At 34.5% G+C, this 19,513-nt stretch overlaps 1 protein-coding gene across 2 annotated transcripts in view; it reads left to right on the top strand.

Moving 5' to 3' along the window:
* The window catches only part of APP-BP1 (Nedd8-activating enzyme E1 regulatory subunit APP-BP1), a 316,563-nt gene that overhangs the window by 203,296 nt on the left and 93,754 nt on the right, over positions 1-19,513 (top strand). For both annotated transcript variants that reach the window (XM_090398384.1, XM_090398383.1), the window contains 3 exons: positions 3,839-3,899; positions 4,631-4,703; positions 13,872-13,947. In XM_090398384.1, coding sequence (XP_090254510.1) covers positions 3,839-3,899; positions 4,631-4,703; positions 13,872-13,947 — 210 coding nt within the window. The remainder of the gene's footprint in view (positions 1-3,838; positions 3,900-4,630; positions 4,704-13,871; positions 13,948-19,513) is intronic.

Below are 19,513 nucleotides of genomic sequence, written 5' to 3'. Positions count from 1 at the left end.
TTTGCCTATTCTGATGGATGAAAAATCCGAGTTTTTGGGTGAAAAAAAAAAAAACCCTCTATCTCCATATCAGACTGGCTAACTTACCTTTAGTCGAAAAAGACCAGATAGGTTCCTCATGTCATGGACGGGAATCGAAGCCAGGTCTTTGCTACCAAAGGGGTTTGTCTATACTGACTGAGCTATGGAGGCTCTAAACAACAGTATATATCATCTTCCTTTTACCCTCTTTTACCTTGCGGTGTTGAGGATTTATTAATCATCGGACCTCAAACCGTTCACAGGATAAGGTGGTCAGCCCTATGCCCCGGTGTATCCTATGATCTGTAATGTTGAGTTCTCAAGGCTGGTTTGCCTGCTTTGCGGGATGAAAAACCCCAGGATAAACTGGAGAAAAAAACCCTACTGTCCATGCCTAAGACCGGCTAACTTGGCTATGGCTGAGGAAGATCCTCAGCTCTTCACGTCATCGACGGGAATCGAACCTAGGACACACCTTCCCCAGGCATATGGTTGCGAAGCACACAGCCACTAGGCTAACCGCACGACTATGTATATCCCCATTCAAATATTCCCCAATATCATTAACATACAGGTTTAAGAGCAATGGCCCTAAAACATACCCCTACAGCACACCAGTGACTTTCCTCTTCTGGGATATTGCTTTCCTATACACAACTTGTTGATACCTATCAGCCAGCCAATCTCCAATCTAATGCACTAGTCTAATATCCAACCCCATCTCCACTCTAGTTCAATATCAACTTATCATGTGGTAATCTCTCAAAATCCTTTGCTAAATATACTACTGTGTATCCATCTCCCACATCCAATGCTCATGTCACCTTATTGTAATAATTAAGTAGATTACTAAAACATGACCTCTGTTTAGCAAATCTGTGCTGTTCATCAAAGGTAATACCATTGTTATCAAAAGCCAATTCTGGATCCTTATTCTCACCAGCCTTTCCAGCACTTTAGCCACAACACCTGACACACACTGAGTGGCCTATAATTTGATGTGTGAATTGGTCACCTCTATGAAGCAGTAAAATCTTGCCATCCTTCCACTCCTTTGGAACTTCACCCAATGTAAGACTCATATTAAATAAATATGTCAAGACAGATGTCAACTCCCTAGCACATTTCTTCAAAATACGCAGTGATATATTATCAAGTGCCACAGCTTTATTAATATCAAGTTTGCATAATTCCCCATATATCTCTTCCTCACTCAGTCAGTCTCTGCTCCTCCTCATTCACTGTTCTCAAACACTTCATGATGTCACATTCACAAGGATAAAGACCTTTATGAACTGCTCATTAAATATCTCAACTATAAACTATATCCTCTGCAGCAGTTGTCCTTATACTATTTTCTCCATTCACTGCCATCCTACCATAATCTTTTTTTTTGGTTGACTACACATGGAAAGAACTACCTAGGATTATTATTTTTTTTTTTTTTGGCTTCATTAGCTAACTGCTGTTCATACTGAACTCATCCTCCTTACCTGTTCTTTGTATGCCTCATGGAATTGATTATTACCACTCCTCTCATGTTGCCTCTGTAATGCCTTTTTTTCTCTGCATTGCATGCTTAACCTCTTCATTCATGCATTTCACACCTACCTTATTTAACCTTCCGACCTTTGGAATACATTTAGACATTGCTTTTGATAGATAGTTCTTGAATATCACCCAAGCAGCATTGGTCTCCTTTCTATCCTCATTTCATGCTACAGCTGCAAGTTGTCGCCTGAGCTTTCATAATCACCAACCTTGTAGTTCCGCTCATACTCTTTCCTCACAGAATTCCTGATGAGATGATCAAATCCAAGACACTCAAATTTTCTTGTGCCCTCTTTTACATACTGCCTGAGGTAGCTGTCCCTCAAAAACTCAAGAAACTCATTTTCTTTACTTCCTGTTGCTATTGTATCATCCCAGTCTATATTGCCTTAATTAAAATTACATAATGATCACCCTTTTCCAATTTACTTGGCTGATTTGTTTATACATTTCCTGGTCACTATCCTCCACATTATCAGGTCTATAGCAACATTCAATAGTGTATTTCATTCTATTCACCTCTATCTCACACCATACTGTCTCAAAACCACTACCACTATTTCCCCCTTTGCATTTCCCCCCTGTACCTTGTATGGAGATAACTCTTTTTCTATTATATAATAGTGTTCCCCCCGCTTTTTTTTTTACCCTTTCTATTTTCACGAAATACGTCATACTTCTATCTCAGGAGTCATCCCTATCCTGCCATGTGTCACTTATTCCAACAATTTTTTGGTGAACGAACTCAATCAATGCAACCATTTCATTTCCCTTCTTTCTGATACTTCTGGTATTTGTATACAGACATAACAGCTCATTCCTGGATCTATAACAATTTTCACTGATGCCATTTATTAAATGTGACTTCTTCATACTTTCCTTGAGCCATTTCTTTTTCTTCTTATGCATCCCAGAACTTTCTTCAAATCCAACTGTTTTCCCTACATCTCAGGTCATTCGCTTTTCTTTTTGTCTAAACATATATTCACATTCTCTTGGAGCATCAGCCTTTCTCACACTGTTTCCCCCTGTCCATCCCGAGTCTCCTTCTTTGTCTTGCACACTTGTTCTCTCATTCTCTTCACTCCTGCTACCCGCTTCTTCATTTATTAGCACCACTTCAATCTCTCCTTCCTTACTCTCCCACTCTTTTACATCACTTCTTACTTGCTCAGATTCATTCTCTGCACTCATTACTCTCCCTTCCAGCAGCAGTCTCTCCAAATGATGCACACCAAAACTATTCAAATACAGTCCATCACTCTTATACAGTTCAATTCTTCCTTCAAACTCATTCCAAACATTAACAAACTGCACTCCTTTCTCTTCACACATTTCTGCTAACATATCATTCATAATTCTTGCTTCCATCTCATCTCAGCACTGTCATACCTAGACAACACACTGACTACCTTTCCTATCACACTATTATCTTTTTATCCTTTTCAACAACCTCCTGATATCCAATCTTACATTCTCCTTATTCCCAGTCAAGTCATTTGTCCCTACCACCAGTACCAACTCCTTTGCTTGCTTACTCCTCATGTTCAGTGCCTCAATCACTCTATTCATTTTACCTCCTAGAAAACAAACCCTATGCATCTTCTCATTTACCATACCTGTAATAATCGAATCACCATATAATGCCACTAAAATTTTGCTTACTATAAAACGCTTTTTTGTTGAAAAATTTTACACTTATTAATTCAATGGAATGGATGTGCATGCAAGTGAAACTCTTTCCGTAGGTGAAGAAACTTCTGAGGATAGATAAAGATAATTATCAACAATTGAGCTTGAATTCCTTATAATGTTTAATGATATAAATAAGCACACATAAATAATTAAATATATGTTTAATCAAACCTTTACTATTAATATGAACTTAAACACTAATTCAGTATTAAAACTAAGTGACAAAAGTTGATATGAGATTTTTTTTTTTTTTCAATAAGTATTTGAAATACCTTCTTTTATGGAAATTTTGTATTCCCCTATAAACATTCTTAACATATTCTTTATTGCAGTAGTTCTGGGATTGTACCCTTCTGAAGTTTGGTTTGTATATAACTCAAAACTTTCATCATGATTGCGTGCGTATAAGATTAAGCAGTCTTTTGAGCATATTTATATCTTTGTCCAATAAACACTTATGCACCTTCCTGTAATAGCAGTTTCAGCAAATACTTGCCTAAATTTTTGTCTTCGTATTTTGTATATTTTCATTCCATTTCAGAAAAACATTATGAAATTTTGTACTTTGCAGAGTAAACCATTTTGGATAATAGCTAGAGCTGTGAAGGACTTTGTGGATAATGAAGGTGAAGGTAAGAAACCTTGCATTAAGTTATATTCAAAACAATAAATATTGCAATCATTAATATCTATTATTACTAAGATTTATCATTAACAAATTGAATCATTACTAAGCTAATCTTTTGATTACTTTGGTACAAAGATTTCTACATACACTTAATATCCATTGATGATTGAAATATTTTTCTATTAAAATGGTATATCAGTTAGCAGGTTTATTCATTGTATGATATTTTTATCATTAATTTATAGTGTATTGGCAGATCTGACCTGATTGGCTGAGTGGATAACATATCCGCTCTCCAGCCAACAGGCTTCTGTTTCCAATCATGCATAGGCATTGATATTTATAAGTGTCTTTAGGTTGTAAACCAGTTTCATTGCCTTTCATGTCATTAGACTGCTGTCCTACTTATTGGACTCCTGAAGTGCATTGAAAAAGTTCCACGTTTGATTTCTAGAGCAGAAATTAACAAATCATGTAAAAAATATTTCCAAGTATAAAAAAATTCTTAGCCTATTCACCGTATTAATTACTGTGAGTGGGCTAAGAATATATAGATTTTGCAACCTTTGTGTGGGAATTACATTACTGTCTGACTGCCATACCTTATCTGAAAAATCAAAATACTCATATCTACAGTAAAGTATAATGTTATTCTTTCATAATGAGTAAAATATTGTTTTGAAAAAAATAATATATAATAATTTTAGAGTAACAATATTTTTTGTTTTAAAATAGGATGTTTACCATTAAGAGGTGCAATACCTGACATGACAGCTGATTCACCTCGTTACATCAAACTTCAGACTCTGTAAGTTGTTAAATTTTCTTATTTTCTTTATCGTGTAATTTTCATTGTATAAACACACACACACATGCACACACACACTTATTTGATTGTAGATAAAGTTTTTAGATTTTAGAGAATTTGGTAAGAAATGGGTTGACAGACAAGCTATACTTTGCAAGAGAGGTTCATATCTGAGAAATTTATTGTAATATTTTATATAATAATGTTATGCTGGTTACATCAGGATACACTATGATACTGTTGGGCTATGCTAAGGCATTTAATAAGATACCACATGAACGGCTGTTGCATAAACTGTAGAATATGGGATTGGAGTATAAACTATTGACTTGGATAAGTGGGTGGCTGACAGATAGATATCGGAACATAATATATGGTGTCCGTGAATCTCCCAGATTTAAGGTGACTAATGGTGTACCCTAGGGATCAGTCCTTAGACCAGGGGTTCCCAATCTTTTTGGTCCCCGTACTCCCTTGGCTTTTAGTATATTATCCGGTACCCTCTATTCATTATAAGAAATAAATTCTTACGTTTACCATACAGATTCAAAGAATATAAGAAATAAACAGTAATTAAGTTTTCATCAAAGCTTTATTTGGTAAATAAATCAATTACATTATCATGAAATTGTAAAATCTTTATTAAACTGCAGTAAAATCGACTAGTGAGACCCTTGATTCTGTTTCTTATCCACCAACAGTTTTATTCTTGGTACAGTTTTTGAAATAGATACCCGCATATCATGTTTAGGCTCCAGTTTGTTTCTTGTTTTGGACTTGATTGAAAACAGAACTGAGAATCCTGATTCACATAGATAAGTTGTTATAAATGGAATTATAGCCATGTAAGCATGTTTGGTGATAACGGGATATGCTTCTCCAAGTGTACACCAAAAATTTTGTAACTTCATTGATTGGAATTCAATTCAGAGTTTCTTGTTATTGCGGAGATCAAATAGCTCATCTTTCACTAGGTCATTGTCACTGATTTTTTCTAAATCAATATGAAAAGAGTTACGTATCCAGACTTCATTCATTTGGTCAGGAGGAATTATTCTTGCAAGTGCCTCTTTCAAAGTTTTTAAATGCAATATAATGCTATCACAAACTTCCTGTTTTAGTTCATATGCCAGATCTGAAGTGATTTCATCAAGAGATTTGAAATTGGCAAAGTTACCTAAATCCACCCTTCTTCCACAGAGAGTCAATTTTTCTTGAAATTTGTATCCTTTCTTCAGCATCTGTGAGAATGACATCTATACCTTGCAGTGAAATGTTCACAGAATTAAGAATTTCAAATACATTAGAAAGATATTAGAAAGATAAGCCAGAGAAATCTCAAAGTTTGGATCTTTGAAATATGAAGTAAAAGCAGATTCTTTTTCGACTAAAAAAATTTCAATTAAATTTCTAAGTTCAAAAACCCTTCCTAAAACATTTCCTCTGGACAACCATTGTACTTTTGTATGAAGCAGCAGTACGATATGATCTGCTCCAACCTCTTCATACAAAGATTTAAACACGGTGATTCACTGCTTTTACTTTGATAAAATTCACAACTTGAACAACAACATCCAAAACGGCTTTCAAATTATGTGGAAGTGTTTTAGATGCTAAAGCATACTGGTGAGGGATGCAATGGCTTGTAAAAATATTTGGGTTGATTTCTTTAACTGAAGTGGTGAAACCTGATTTTTTCCCCAAAATAACGGGAGAACTGTCAGTACAAATATATTCTACTAATTCTCATGAAAGGCCATTTGAATCAAAAAAATCATTCACCATGGATTTATTATCCCATAAAGGCAATGGACATTCATAATGTCCGCTGCCTTTGTTGTTTCTTTAATAATAATTAAAGAAAATTATAATAATAAAAATTAAATTATAAATAATAATAAATTAAATTATTAATTTAATAAAATAATTAAGAATTTAATATTTTCATTATCAAATTGTATTATTTGATAATGGTATTTGTGTAATTTTCTCTTTTGCTTCTTTACCACAAATCAACTCAACCATGTCCATAGCACACGGCTTCACTAATGTCTCAGCAATTGTATGTGCTTTCTTTTCTTTGGTGACCCTCAATGCGACATGATAACTGGCCTCCAGTGCTGGCTTCTTTGGGGTAATAAATCCATGGTCATGAAGTGTGATATTCTTACCAAATCGTGCTTGTTTTATTCTAAATGAGAACTCTGACTTGTTAGAATGTTCGGGATGAACATTCTGAAGATTTTCTCTCAATTTTGATGGCTTCATACTGCCATTGCTGAATATCTTGGAGCAAATGAAGCACTGCGGCTTTTGCACACCTTCTTTGTCAAGCACAAAAGTAAAACCATATTGCACATATGAATCTTGGTAACAATGTTTCTTTGGTGTGGTCATTCCTTGGGTTTGCAAAAATAATATTTTTTGTATATAAATCCTGATCTAACCTTTCACTTTTAGAATAAGCTAAAAATAAACTATAAGCTACTTACGATTAGATTAAAATTTAGTCAGCAAAAGTAATTTAGCTAATCTGTGTTTATCACTAAAACGTGTGTACTGTGAGCATGTCGAAATGAAGCAGTTGGAGTGTGTACCATACAGTACGTCACGCACATGCGCAAGAGGTGCAGGTGCCGCGGAGGCGAGCCACGAGGGAGTGCTGATCTGGCAATTTCACTAACTATCTTGAATCTTAACCAGGCATTTTGAATTATCATACTCTATAGTAAGAAAAAAGTCTATGCAACCTCACTGTGTCCATGTCTGAAAAGACACCTGAAATGTTGCTGGTGTGGCTGACAGACAGTACCGACATGGAATAGCCTGGAAATGTTAATAACATAACTATTTTTGGAATATATTAATAGCATAATATACTTATTTACCTGCTATTCATTGTACCCCCTGGACAAGCTTCCCATACCCCAGGTTGGGAACCCCTGTACATTGTTAAATCTATAGATCAATGATAGCGGAAGGGACCTGACAGGAGATGATCAGTTGTTTGTTGATATTTCGCACAAAGATAGTCATATAAATCAGAAATTTTACTGATATACGATACTTACAAAATAATTTGAATAGGCAGTAATTATGCACAAATGATAGTGTCCATAAATTCAATGTTAGTAAGTGTAAAATTATGCACATTAGTGTGATGAGGTTTCTAATATGTTATTTTGGTGGGATTATGTTTAAAGAAACTGATGAGGTAGAGATCTTAGAGTTATGGTGGATGGGAATTTGAAGTTCAAAGGTCACATAGCAAAAATTGCAAATACTGATCAGAGGATAATTGTGGTGCTGAAACAAACATTGACATGTAAAGGAGGTCATCTATCCTGAATATAAATTGAGAATAGATTGATTGAGAGTATGTAGACTGCAGACATTGGTAAACAGAAAGAGGGATGATTATGATGAAAGTTTATAAACACTTCTGAAAGGATGTTATAGAGTCATCAGTTGATGACCTTCATTTATGGAAGGTAGTGAGAGGACGGGGGGGTGGAATCCATGAATGTTAAGTTTCAATGCAGTTAAGAGAGCCAGACCCACACTGGCTATCATACCTTCCAATGAATTCTTGACTTCCTTGAGGTCTAATGATAATAATAATAATATATGTATATTTTTTATTATTATTATTTATTTTTTTTAAACATGAAACCCATCCAAAAAAGGTGCACAACCTAGAGTACATTAGTACTGTAAGTTGGCTGTAATGGAGAGCATGTTTGCTATCCACTTGGCCAACAAGCTTTGTATCTTCATCATCATCAAATTCCTGATATGTACCTGCAGTGGGTGTTCAGGATATTATGATAGTACCACATGAAAAGATTTCATCATTTCCCAACTTTCTATCGATAATTTTCCTCCAGATTAATCTATCTGTCAGAACTCCAATGTTTTCAGATCTTATATTTTGGTCTCCAAGGCACCTCTTACTGTATCAGTCTCTCTAGATCTTGGTCTGTCTTCTTCCTCTGGTCTATTTCCTTCCATCCCAGCAAAAATAAAAATAAAATAAACATCTTGTTTTACTCATATTTCCTCTCCCATTCTTTTGAAATAATCATACTAGATCTGATACTAGTTCTGCTCCCATTTCTGAATTCTAACAATGTGAAGTTCCTTCCTAATATTCTTGTTTTTATGTGATTCTGTCGTTGATGACATCTGTTTACTTTCCTAATATTTCTTAGAACTCTCATATCCATACCTCCAGTCTTTAATTAAGTGTTTATTTCTAACCCAGCTGTCAGATCCATAACAACTTAAAATTGGTTTGAAGAGCCTTGTATACAGCTAATTTAATGTTTTGGCTAATTTCTCTCTTATTCCATATAAATTTATTCAGCTAGCTTCCTATCATTCCACCTTTGGTAATGAGATTAACATCTCCTATTTTGATATCAGTTATAATGCCACTTTTCTTCATAATCTGATCTATGTAGATGATGAATAACAATGGAGGTACTATGTACCCTTGTCTTGCACATGGTTTAACATCAGACCATCCTACTTTACCTCCTTCAACACTAACTGCCTTACATCTGAAATATAGATTATGTGTTAGCCAGTGTCATATTTGCATCATATAACTGGCATTTTGGAACTTTGTGATATGCCTTTTCCAGATCTACAAAACTTACGAGTGTGGTCTTAAAAGTTCTCGGCCCCGACCATAGATGGCAACACTATCGGCAAGAGATTTTTTTTTCTAAGTTGGTACACATGTCATAAGCATCCATGTGAAATTGCAGGGCATTCTATCAAGTAGTTTGTTTTACACAGCTGTCTAAAGCATAGGTGTTGTTTGTATCCCTTGAAAGGGATAATATTGAGTAAATTTTTTTTGACTGTTTTATTTTTACTTTGTTATACACAGAGAAAACAGATTTATAATGAAACAATGAAAGTTTTTAATCTCACATATAATGAAATATAGTTAAAAACTTACTGGAGATTGTAATTTTTAATGTTACTTGCATTTGTTTAAGTGATTATTACACACGGGGACTAATTCCCTTCAGAGTAGTCCATAGTCCTCTTTGAAGTTCAACAATGCTATTCTGAAAAGATGTCTGAAACACACCAATTTTATGTCTCTCTCTTAAGATATGTCATCATACATCTCTTTCTCTATCGCACTAGTTTTGATTTGGGGATGGAGGCGAAGGAGTAACGGCAGTGTGGAGGGAGGGGAATGAGGGACAAAAGCCATATTGCTGCTGACCGAAAACAGTTGTGCTAGACAAGAGCATTGGTGTGGTAAAGCAGTCAATTTTTACTATATGATATGATATTGGCTATTTTTGCTTTGTTTCTAATTCACTTATTTCCTTAAATCTAGTCTGTTAGTTCTGAACATTATTATGTTTATACATTGTGAAATTCATGTTTATGAGATCTTTAATTAAAGTCTGTGCTCTTTTTCTCTAAGTTATGATAGACAGAACACATTGATCAAATACATTCCTATTAAGGCAAATAAGAAAATCTCTTTTCATCATACCACTGCCTTATAAATGTGCTCCATCTAGCTTTTATTATTTTCTTTATTTCAGGATCTTGAAATTTATAGTCTTCTCTTATACTGTACATTGTTCTTTATTTAATTCTTATTATAGGTGAATAACATATGAGGTACTTATGATATAGTTAACCTAGATATGAACATACGAGGGTGGTCTGAAAAGTTCTCAGCATTCTATCAGGTAGTTTGTTTTATACAGCTCTTCTGAAGCGAAAGTGTTGTCTGTCCTTGAAATGGATAAAATTGAGTATCATCCGGTTATAAAATTCTTTGTGAAAGAAGGTTTAACGCCAAAAGAAATTCTTTTGAAGTTCATAAAAGTTTATGGGCACTGTTCTCATTCGTGTTCAACAATTAAGAAATGGACTGCTGAGTTTAAACTTGGCTGTACCAACCTTAAAGATGATCCACGTGAAGGACGTCCAAAAAGTGTAACAACACCAGAAATCATTGATCAAGTGCACAATATGGTATTGGATGACCAGCGAATCAAAATGCGTGAAATTGCTGAGACTATAGGCATTTCAAAAGAACGTGTAGGATATATTCTGCATGAAGAATTGCAAATGAAAAAGCTTTGCGCAAGATCAGTGCTGCGCTTGCTCACAACAGATCAAAAACGCATGAAAATCTCTGAACAGCTTGGAGCATTTTAACAAGAATAAAACTGATTTTCTGCGTTGATTTATTACTATAGATGAGACTTTGATTCATCATTACACACCAGAATTTAAACAGCAGTCAAAACAGTAAACAGAAGCCAGTTGTTCAGCGCCAAAGAAGAAAAAGTCGGTTCCATCAGCAGGAAAGGTCATGACATCAGTGTTTTGGGATTCTAAAGGCATTTTGTTTATTAATTATCTTGAAAAGGGTAAAACAATAACCAGGCAATATTATTGTGATCTTTTAACCAAACTAGACGAAAAATTTCATGAGAAAAGACCCAGTTTGCAGAAGAAAAAAATCCATCAGGACAATGGACCTGCATACAAAAGTGCTTTGGCAATGGGAAAATTAAGGGATCTGTACTGTGATATTAGCTTGAACACATGATGTGAATGCACTGTATATGGCCTGCTTATGTTTTCAGACATATCAGGCTTTTCCTTTCTCGGACAGACATGTCTGAAATTTTGATAAGTAAGAATCCCCTGTATTAAATTTCAGAACTTTAAAATTCCTAAAATATAAATTCCAAATTTAATTTCTGATTGGATAGTTTTAGCTGGTTGCCTAGAAAATTTTTATATATAACTTACATATAAATAATACCTTTTCATTGTTGGTTGTATTGATATTCATATCTTAGCAAATGAGCAGATTTCCGATCCATCATGTATGTGTGTATTTGTGCACACGTGTGCATCCATTCATGCGATATTTGCAGATTAATAACTTTTAAACAGCATCTCTTGGCTAGTTGTTTCCTGCCATGGTTTAAAATCATTATTATTATTAACACAGCTCATCATACTGCAATTTAAACACATTCAAATTCTCGGCAGACACCATTCTCTTAGACAATGAATTCCAATCATTCACAACTCTTCATACAAGAAACCTGTTTCTCACTTCCTTGCTCACATCCTCCTTATACAACTTCCAGGGATGACCTCTTGTTCTCCCCCAATTTCACACTATTTTTTGAAAAACTTCTTCAGTGTTAATCCTATAACAACCCCCTTACCAACTTGTGTGTCTCTATCATATCATCCCTCTTCCTCCTATCCACTAGACTCTACAAATTGCATCATCTCAACCTTTCCTCATATTCACCATTCCAGAGATCAGAAACTGTTTTTTGGTCATCACCTCAGGGCCTTCTTGAACATCTCATCATCCTTTTGAAAACCAAGTGACCAAATCTGTGCACAATAGCCCATATGTGGCCTAATCAGAGCCTTATACAATGGAACCAGAATCACCTTACTTTTACAAGTCAGTGTTCTCTGTATCATTCCCAGAATTCATTGTGTTGTCCTCACAATTTTGGCAATGTCTTCTAAATTTGAGATCCTTATCAACCATCACCCCAAGATCTCTTGTTTCCTCCACCTCCAACAATATATCTCTACCAAGAGTAAATTCTACATTCTGTCTTTGTTTTCCAAATTTTAAAAACCTTACATTTCACAACATTGAACTGGCATCTCCACATCCCCATTCAATTATTATAATTCAGATATTATGTCTAAAGAATACTTGTTGTGAGTTCAACAGTTAACATGGAATACGAAGTGTTTATTTCATATGCAGTACTTTGATTATAAGCAGATATTAATACTTTGGATCTTTAAAAAGTATCATAATTTCCTAATATGCACTTTCAAACAGTGTGCAGGATACCATGATTGCACCAAACACCTCGGTTTGTGTTATTACTTCCTATCAAAGTTTTCTCCTGAGTTTATCTATTATTTATCAAATATTACATTTTGGTCTCCTAAAAGGCACTGCTAACTGACTCACCTAGATCTTGTTCTTCCTCTGGATCTTTTTCCAGATGTTCACTATAGCAAACATCTAGTTCAGTGTGTGGACCGTATGTCACCATGCGTTTATTGAAAATATACTGAATTTTTAACTTTTTAGCTAATAACATCTGGCACTCATTTATAAATGCAGTCCTCCATAATGCAGTTTGGATCATCTCTGTTTTGTGTAAGTGTGTATCCTTTATGTAACCACAGATGAACAAGTTCATAGGAGTTGGGTCTGGACTGCAGGCTAAGCTGTAGGCCCTGTTCTTCTAAAGCCATCAATAAGAGGCAATTACATATATGAAAAGGGTTATCACATCATGACAAATTTGACAGTGTTGTTCCATCTTGTTGACAACTGGTATTGTTTATCCTCAAGTTAACCATTCAGCATCACAACACACTTCTAGTTGTGTTGTTTTTTGAAGAAAAAAAAAATTAACAGGGCACATAAAATATTAACTTTTGGGTTGTTTGATTGAATATTCAGCAGCAGTATGTGTGGATTTCGTCTGGATGGATGTTGTCTTTTCACTTTTCCTGACATATACATTGTGGCTTCTTCACTGAAACACACTATTGACAAGAACGTTACATTCTCCTTACGAGCAATCTTGACTTAGCAAAATTTGTAGATCGCCACGCTGTCATTCATTGTAATGAATTGCAGTATGTGTCAATCATGCAGCCGCATTGCATTTTTGAATAATTCACCACACAGTTTCTGTAATATATTCTCCTCATTATGTCATATCAATTTCTGCAAGCCTCATATAATTGTTAAACTGCTAAACACAGCTGTTTACTTACTCATATATAGTCATTCAGCACCTTTCATTTACAGATGCAACCGGTCTCCTATAATTTTTGATATGATTTATGAACTAATTCTTGTGCATACATACATTAAAGTAAGGTTCAAATTGTGTGTTTCAAATTATGTACGTTGCATTTTCCTGTAGCTAATTGTTTCTTTAAAAAAAAAAAAAATTTGAAATTGATTATGTCACTTTGAATCACCTTGTATATCATTCAAACAACACTGGCAAAACTACTTTGTAGTAATCTTGTATGTTTATAGACAGTTTATCAAATACTCCATATGTACCATAGTGTGCATGTATAATATATTTCTGTCTTCAGGTATAAGGAACAAGCAGATAAAGATGCTCGTGTTATATATGCAAAAGTCCAACAGCTTCTAATAGCTTTAGGGAAGGTATGTCTTTATTTATAAATACTTTATAGAATTCTATTGCTTAAGTTATTATCAGTGGTAGAATTGTTATGACCACCACAATGATATTTCATTGGGCCAGTATTATTATTATTACATGGGCACTTCCATGGAGTCCAGCAACTCCATTAGATCAAGTAACTCGTGTGGGTGTGGCAGGAAGACGTGGTTTGATGGAGGAGCAAATTATCTTGTACAAATTATTATGCTTGTTAAGTGTATTTCTTTCTCATAACATCATCATAACATTAATTATAGATATAGACTATATTGGTCTGTTCTGGTCTCATTTTCAATCTAATATCATCTTTAAGATCTACCAGCCTTCTCTTTCCAATTGGTTTATATTTTATTATTTGTTTAAGATATTGGGTGTTGGCCATTCGGTTTACATGTTCTATCCAATTTTGTTTGTAATTGTTTAGCTTTTCTTCTGTTTCTTTTATTTTTAGTTCTTTTAAAATATCGTCATTCCTTTTTTAGTCTAATAATGTGTATTTGCAGTTCTTCTCATGAATCTCATTTTATTTGTTTTTATTCTTTGTTTATCTTGTTTGTTCATTGCCCAAATTTCGCTGCCATATAATAATGTGGGCACTGCTAAAGTATTGTATATTTTCAAGCGTGTTTCTTTTTGTACAATATTTTGATTGAGTGTTCTATTTATCAGGCTTATAATCTGTAAAAATTTTTAAGTTTTCAATTTTGTGTCTTTTTCTCCTTCATATGATATTTCACATCCAAGATAACTGAAAATATTTATCTGTTCTATTATTTTATTATTAATAATTATTTTACTTCTAACTGGAGTTTGTCCACAAAATGCCATTATTTTAGTTTTATCAATGGAAATTTTCATCCCAAACTGTTCTACTGTAATGTTTAAATTATATATTGCTCTTTGTAAATTGTCTTCCTTATCTGATATTATTATCTGATTATCTTCAAATAACAGTGTGTTTATTTTGTTATTCCAGGAAATTTCTATACCTGGATTGTTTAAGGTGTTCCACTGTATTAATATTTCATTCATATAAATATTGAAAACTGTTGGAGACAGAGGGCATCTCTGTCTTACTCTTTGGTTTATTGGTTGTTTTTCAGACATTTTTTAATTTATTTTTATTTCAAAAGACATATTTCGGTGATTACACCACATTTTTTATTATTCAGTTATACAACATACTGAAATAATAGTTCCCGACAAGTTTCATAAATCGTAGGATTTACATCTTCAGGGGTAAATAGTATAACTTAAAGTGTAAACAAGAGAAATTAATAAATACAAATCATAACCATCTGGCTATTCATCACCATCATCATCATCATCAAATCACTGTCATGTACCCTCAAGTGGTGTACAGGATATGATAGTACTACATGAAAAAAATTACATCATTACTAACTACCTATCTACAATTTTCCTCCAACTCAGTCTGTTACTTGTCAAGACTCCAACAATATCGGATCTGATATTTCTATCGTCTAAGGCACTTTGTACCGTATTAATCCACTTATATCTTGCTCTTCCTCTGGGTCGTTTTGCTGCCAACCTGGCAGAGAACACTTGTTTTGCTAATCTTTCATTGCCAATTCTGTTTAAGTGACATTACTACCTGAGATTAGCTCTGATAACGCATTCCTGGATGCTGATAATGTCAAGTTCAATATCCTCGTTTTTAATATGATATTGCCATTGATGCCATCTGTTCACGCCTATAATCTTTCTCAGGACTCTCATATCTCTGGTCTCTGGACAAGTGTTTTACTTCTGACCCAGCCCTCAGATCCATAAGTTAAAACTGGTTTGAACACTGTCTTGTATACAACTTATTTAGTGTTCCAACTAATTTCTCTCTTATTCCATATGAATTTATTCAATTGACTTCCCACCATACCAGCTTTGCTGATTCTGTTGTCTATTTCTATATTGAATTTACCATTTTCACTAAAAATCATGATTAAGTAGCTGAAATGTTTTACTTGTTCCACAGGTTCTCCATTCACAACACAGTTGACATTTTCAATGATTCTGCCTATTTTCATTGTCTTTGTCTTTTTATTGCTGACCTTCATACCATATCTATTACAACAATTATTCAATTTATTCAGAGAATCTTGCAGACTTGTAGCAGAAATATTTAGAAGTATAACATCATCCGCATAAAGCAAAGAACTGATATTAACATCTCCAATTTTAATATCATGTTTAATACCACTTTCTTTCATAATGTGATCCATATAGATAATGAATAACAGAGGGGATAATGTACATCCTTGTCTCACACCAGACTTAACATTAAACTATCTTCCTGTACTTCCTTCAATTCTAACTGCTGACTTACAACTCAAATAAAGACTAAGTATTGCTTGATATAATGCCCCATTGACACCATATAACTGTAGGGTATTGAATAGCTTCTCTCTTGGCACCTTGTCATATGCCTTTTGCAAATCAACAAAACTTAAATACAGATCTTTGGTTATATTCCCATGCTTTCTCGATTATTTGTCATAAAGTGAAGATCTGATCCTGACAGCCTCTATTTGGCCTGAATCCAGCTTGTTCTTCACCAAGCTTTTCTTCCACAATTCTTCTCAACTGTTTCTCAAGTATACTTACATAGATCTTGCCAGGAACACTCAGTAGGGAAATACCTCTGTAATTCTAACATTCAGTTTTATTTCTCTTTTTATATATGGGTACTATGAGAGCTCTACTCCAATCATCGGGAATTCGTCCCTCTGTTCAGGCTTTTTGAACTATGCAGACCCACCACTGTAAGACTTTTATACCACCATACTTCAGCATTTCTGGTTCGAATATCATCTACTCCTGCTGCCTTTCCACATTTCAAGCCTTTGATGGCTCTTTCTACTTCAAGTATGGATATGTATTCCTGACTGCATGCCTGGTCAGTGTTTTTTACCACTGTGCTGTCATCACTGCTTGTTTCATTTAGCAGTTTTTCAAAGTAATTACTCCATACTTCAAGGATATCTTTTTCTCTCATTTTCATGTGACCTTTATCATCTATAACTCCTTTTACAGCACTTTCCTCCATTCCTAAGCTTCTTCAACAACCTCCAGAATATTTTACCACCTTCTTGATATTTATTTTCTATATTCTTGCCAAACTCCTCCCATGACTTTTGTTTAGCTAGTTTTACACAGTGTTCAGCATTTTTGCATTTGTCTCTGTATTCTCTAAGAGTACAAGCTGACTTATTTGCCAGGAACTTTTGATGTGATTTCTTCTTTTCCTTCACTGCCTCTTTAACTTCCTGTGTCCACCATGGAGTTCTAATTTTTCTATCCTTGCAGACAACTTCACCACATGCCTCTCTAGCTGAATCAATCAGGGCTTTCTTCAAGGCCATTGAATCTCCAAGGTTTGATTCCTGTTCTCAAACTCATTCATTTTTTCTTCAATAATCTTTGTGTATGTTAGTCTACTGTTCACATCTGAGAGCTGCTCAACTTTTATTTGCTTTAAAACTTTCTTACATGTTATTCTTTTCAATATGAAATTCAATTTTATTCTGCTCAAAACTAAATAGTGATCACTTCCAATTTCAAATCCTCTGTACACTCTGGTGTCCTGCACCAAGGAGAAAACATCACTATCAACAATAACATAGTCAACGAGACTTTTCTTATTCCTTGTCTCTTCTCTCCATGTGAATTTGTGCACATTGTTATGTTGGAACATGGTGTTAGTAATAACCAATCCATGTCCTGAGCAGAAATCCAACAGATATTTGCCATTATTATTAGCTTTTCTCTTTTCTTCAAATTTTCCCAAAATATTTTTGTATGTCTCACAATCATTTCCTACTCTGCTATTTAGATCCCCAACAAGGACCAACTTTTCCTTTTTCATTGTGTCAGTTGCTTTTTCTAAAGCCTCAAAAAATTCCTCCACTTCTACCTTAGTAGAACCTTCTGTGCGACCATAGGCACAAATAAGTCTCAATTGTCCAGTTCCCCATTCTCATATTTTCCCACATTACTCTACTTGAGACTGACTGCCATTCAAGAAGATTAGCCTTGTATTTTGTGTTGAATACTATGGCTACTCCTTCTTTTCCTTGATTGTCATTGCCTGAATATAACATTTTGTATTTATTGCTCAGAAAGATCTCGCCAGTTTTGGTCTTTTTTTGTTTCAGTCACCCGTATTATGTCAATCTGGTACTTATCTAATTTCTCAGCTAGCTCCATTTCTTTGCCATTCAGGCTTCTTATGTTGATAGTACCAATCTTTAACTCTGGTAATGTTGAGTTGGGGTGTGTTTTCAGATTTGTTCCAGTAGCTGACTTTTCGCTGTTCTCCCTGGTTGCCTGGCGAAAACAACGGGGGGGGGGGCGTGTTTAACCAGGCCACACCCCAGCCGGCATGAAATTTTGTCATGTTGTACCATCATTTTTTATTTTGGTTTAACCAATAATAATTCAATTTGGTTGGCTAAATCCCAAATTGCCAGCCCATCCTCGTTCATTCAGTATCCAAGTAGATATCCAACAGGGTGCACCACGCACCACGAGAAGGTGAGGATTGAACATTAGGTCAGAAGCCCTGGTTGGTTCACCGCATTCCTTTAAAAGCTATGTGGAGTCTCCTCTCAGTTATACAGCTTTGACCCTTAAGCACCCCATGTGTATTCATAAACTCAAATAACAGAATGCAGATAGAAAACGTTATTGACGTTGAACAATACTGGACGATATCACGTGTTCTTGTTCTCGTTCATACAGTCTGAGCTCAGATTGAGGTAGATTTTTTATTAGAGCTGACCACACTTGATGGAGAATTAAATCTTGATTTTTATTGTGTTGTTAGTTGGAGGCATTTTAAGGATTCTCTTGATGGTTTTTGTTTCATACCCATTCTGTTGGAAGATTTGTGTTAAGTATTTTAGTTCTTCATTTCATCTTTCTTGTGTGCTGGAGATATTGTGTTGGATTCTGATTATGTAGAGATTAGAGTAATTATTATTTGCTTCAGAATCCAACATGATCTTCCATCACAAAGGCTAGACTTGTAAATAATATTTAATGTAAACAACTTATTTTACAATTTAATATTCATATAACTACTTTAATTTTGTCTAATATTTAATTATTTAATCAAAGATATGTGTTAATAATGAAAAGACTGTATTAAATATTATTAAGCTATTTTAATTATTACTATGATAATGTTATAAGAATTTGTATTCAATATTTTAACTGCGCATTATTTGAAATGTAAATATTCTCTATTTATTCCTGTTTGTAAAGTTTAACGTTATGTAATAGCTCAATTTTATTATATTTTGTTTTGTTGTCATGGAAACGCATGAAGTAAGCGAGTGCGAGAATTGGAACACAACGTGAGGAGAAGGTTTATTGAAAAGAGTTAAAGAGATCTCGAGAACAATTTAGGCGGGAAAAACGGATATAAAAAGCGAGGAAAGCTGGTAAAAAGGGGAGTGAGGAGATTAGAGATTTATTAGAGAGAGATTGGCATTAGGTTGGAATCGGGCATTCGGCATTGGGGAATCA

This window comes from Typopeltis vanoorti, chromosome 9, assembly GCF_054136105.1.
Source record: "Typopeltis vanoorti isolate ZY-2024b chromosome 9, IOZ_Tvanoo_1.0, whole genome shotgun sequence".
In the NCBI taxonomy this organism is placed as follows: domain Eukaryota; kingdom Metazoa; phylum Arthropoda; class Arachnida; order Uropygi; family Thelyphonidae; genus Typopeltis; species Typopeltis vanoorti.
Note: the sequence above shows the minus strand (reverse complement) of the source record. Positions and strands in the feature narration are given on the sequence as shown.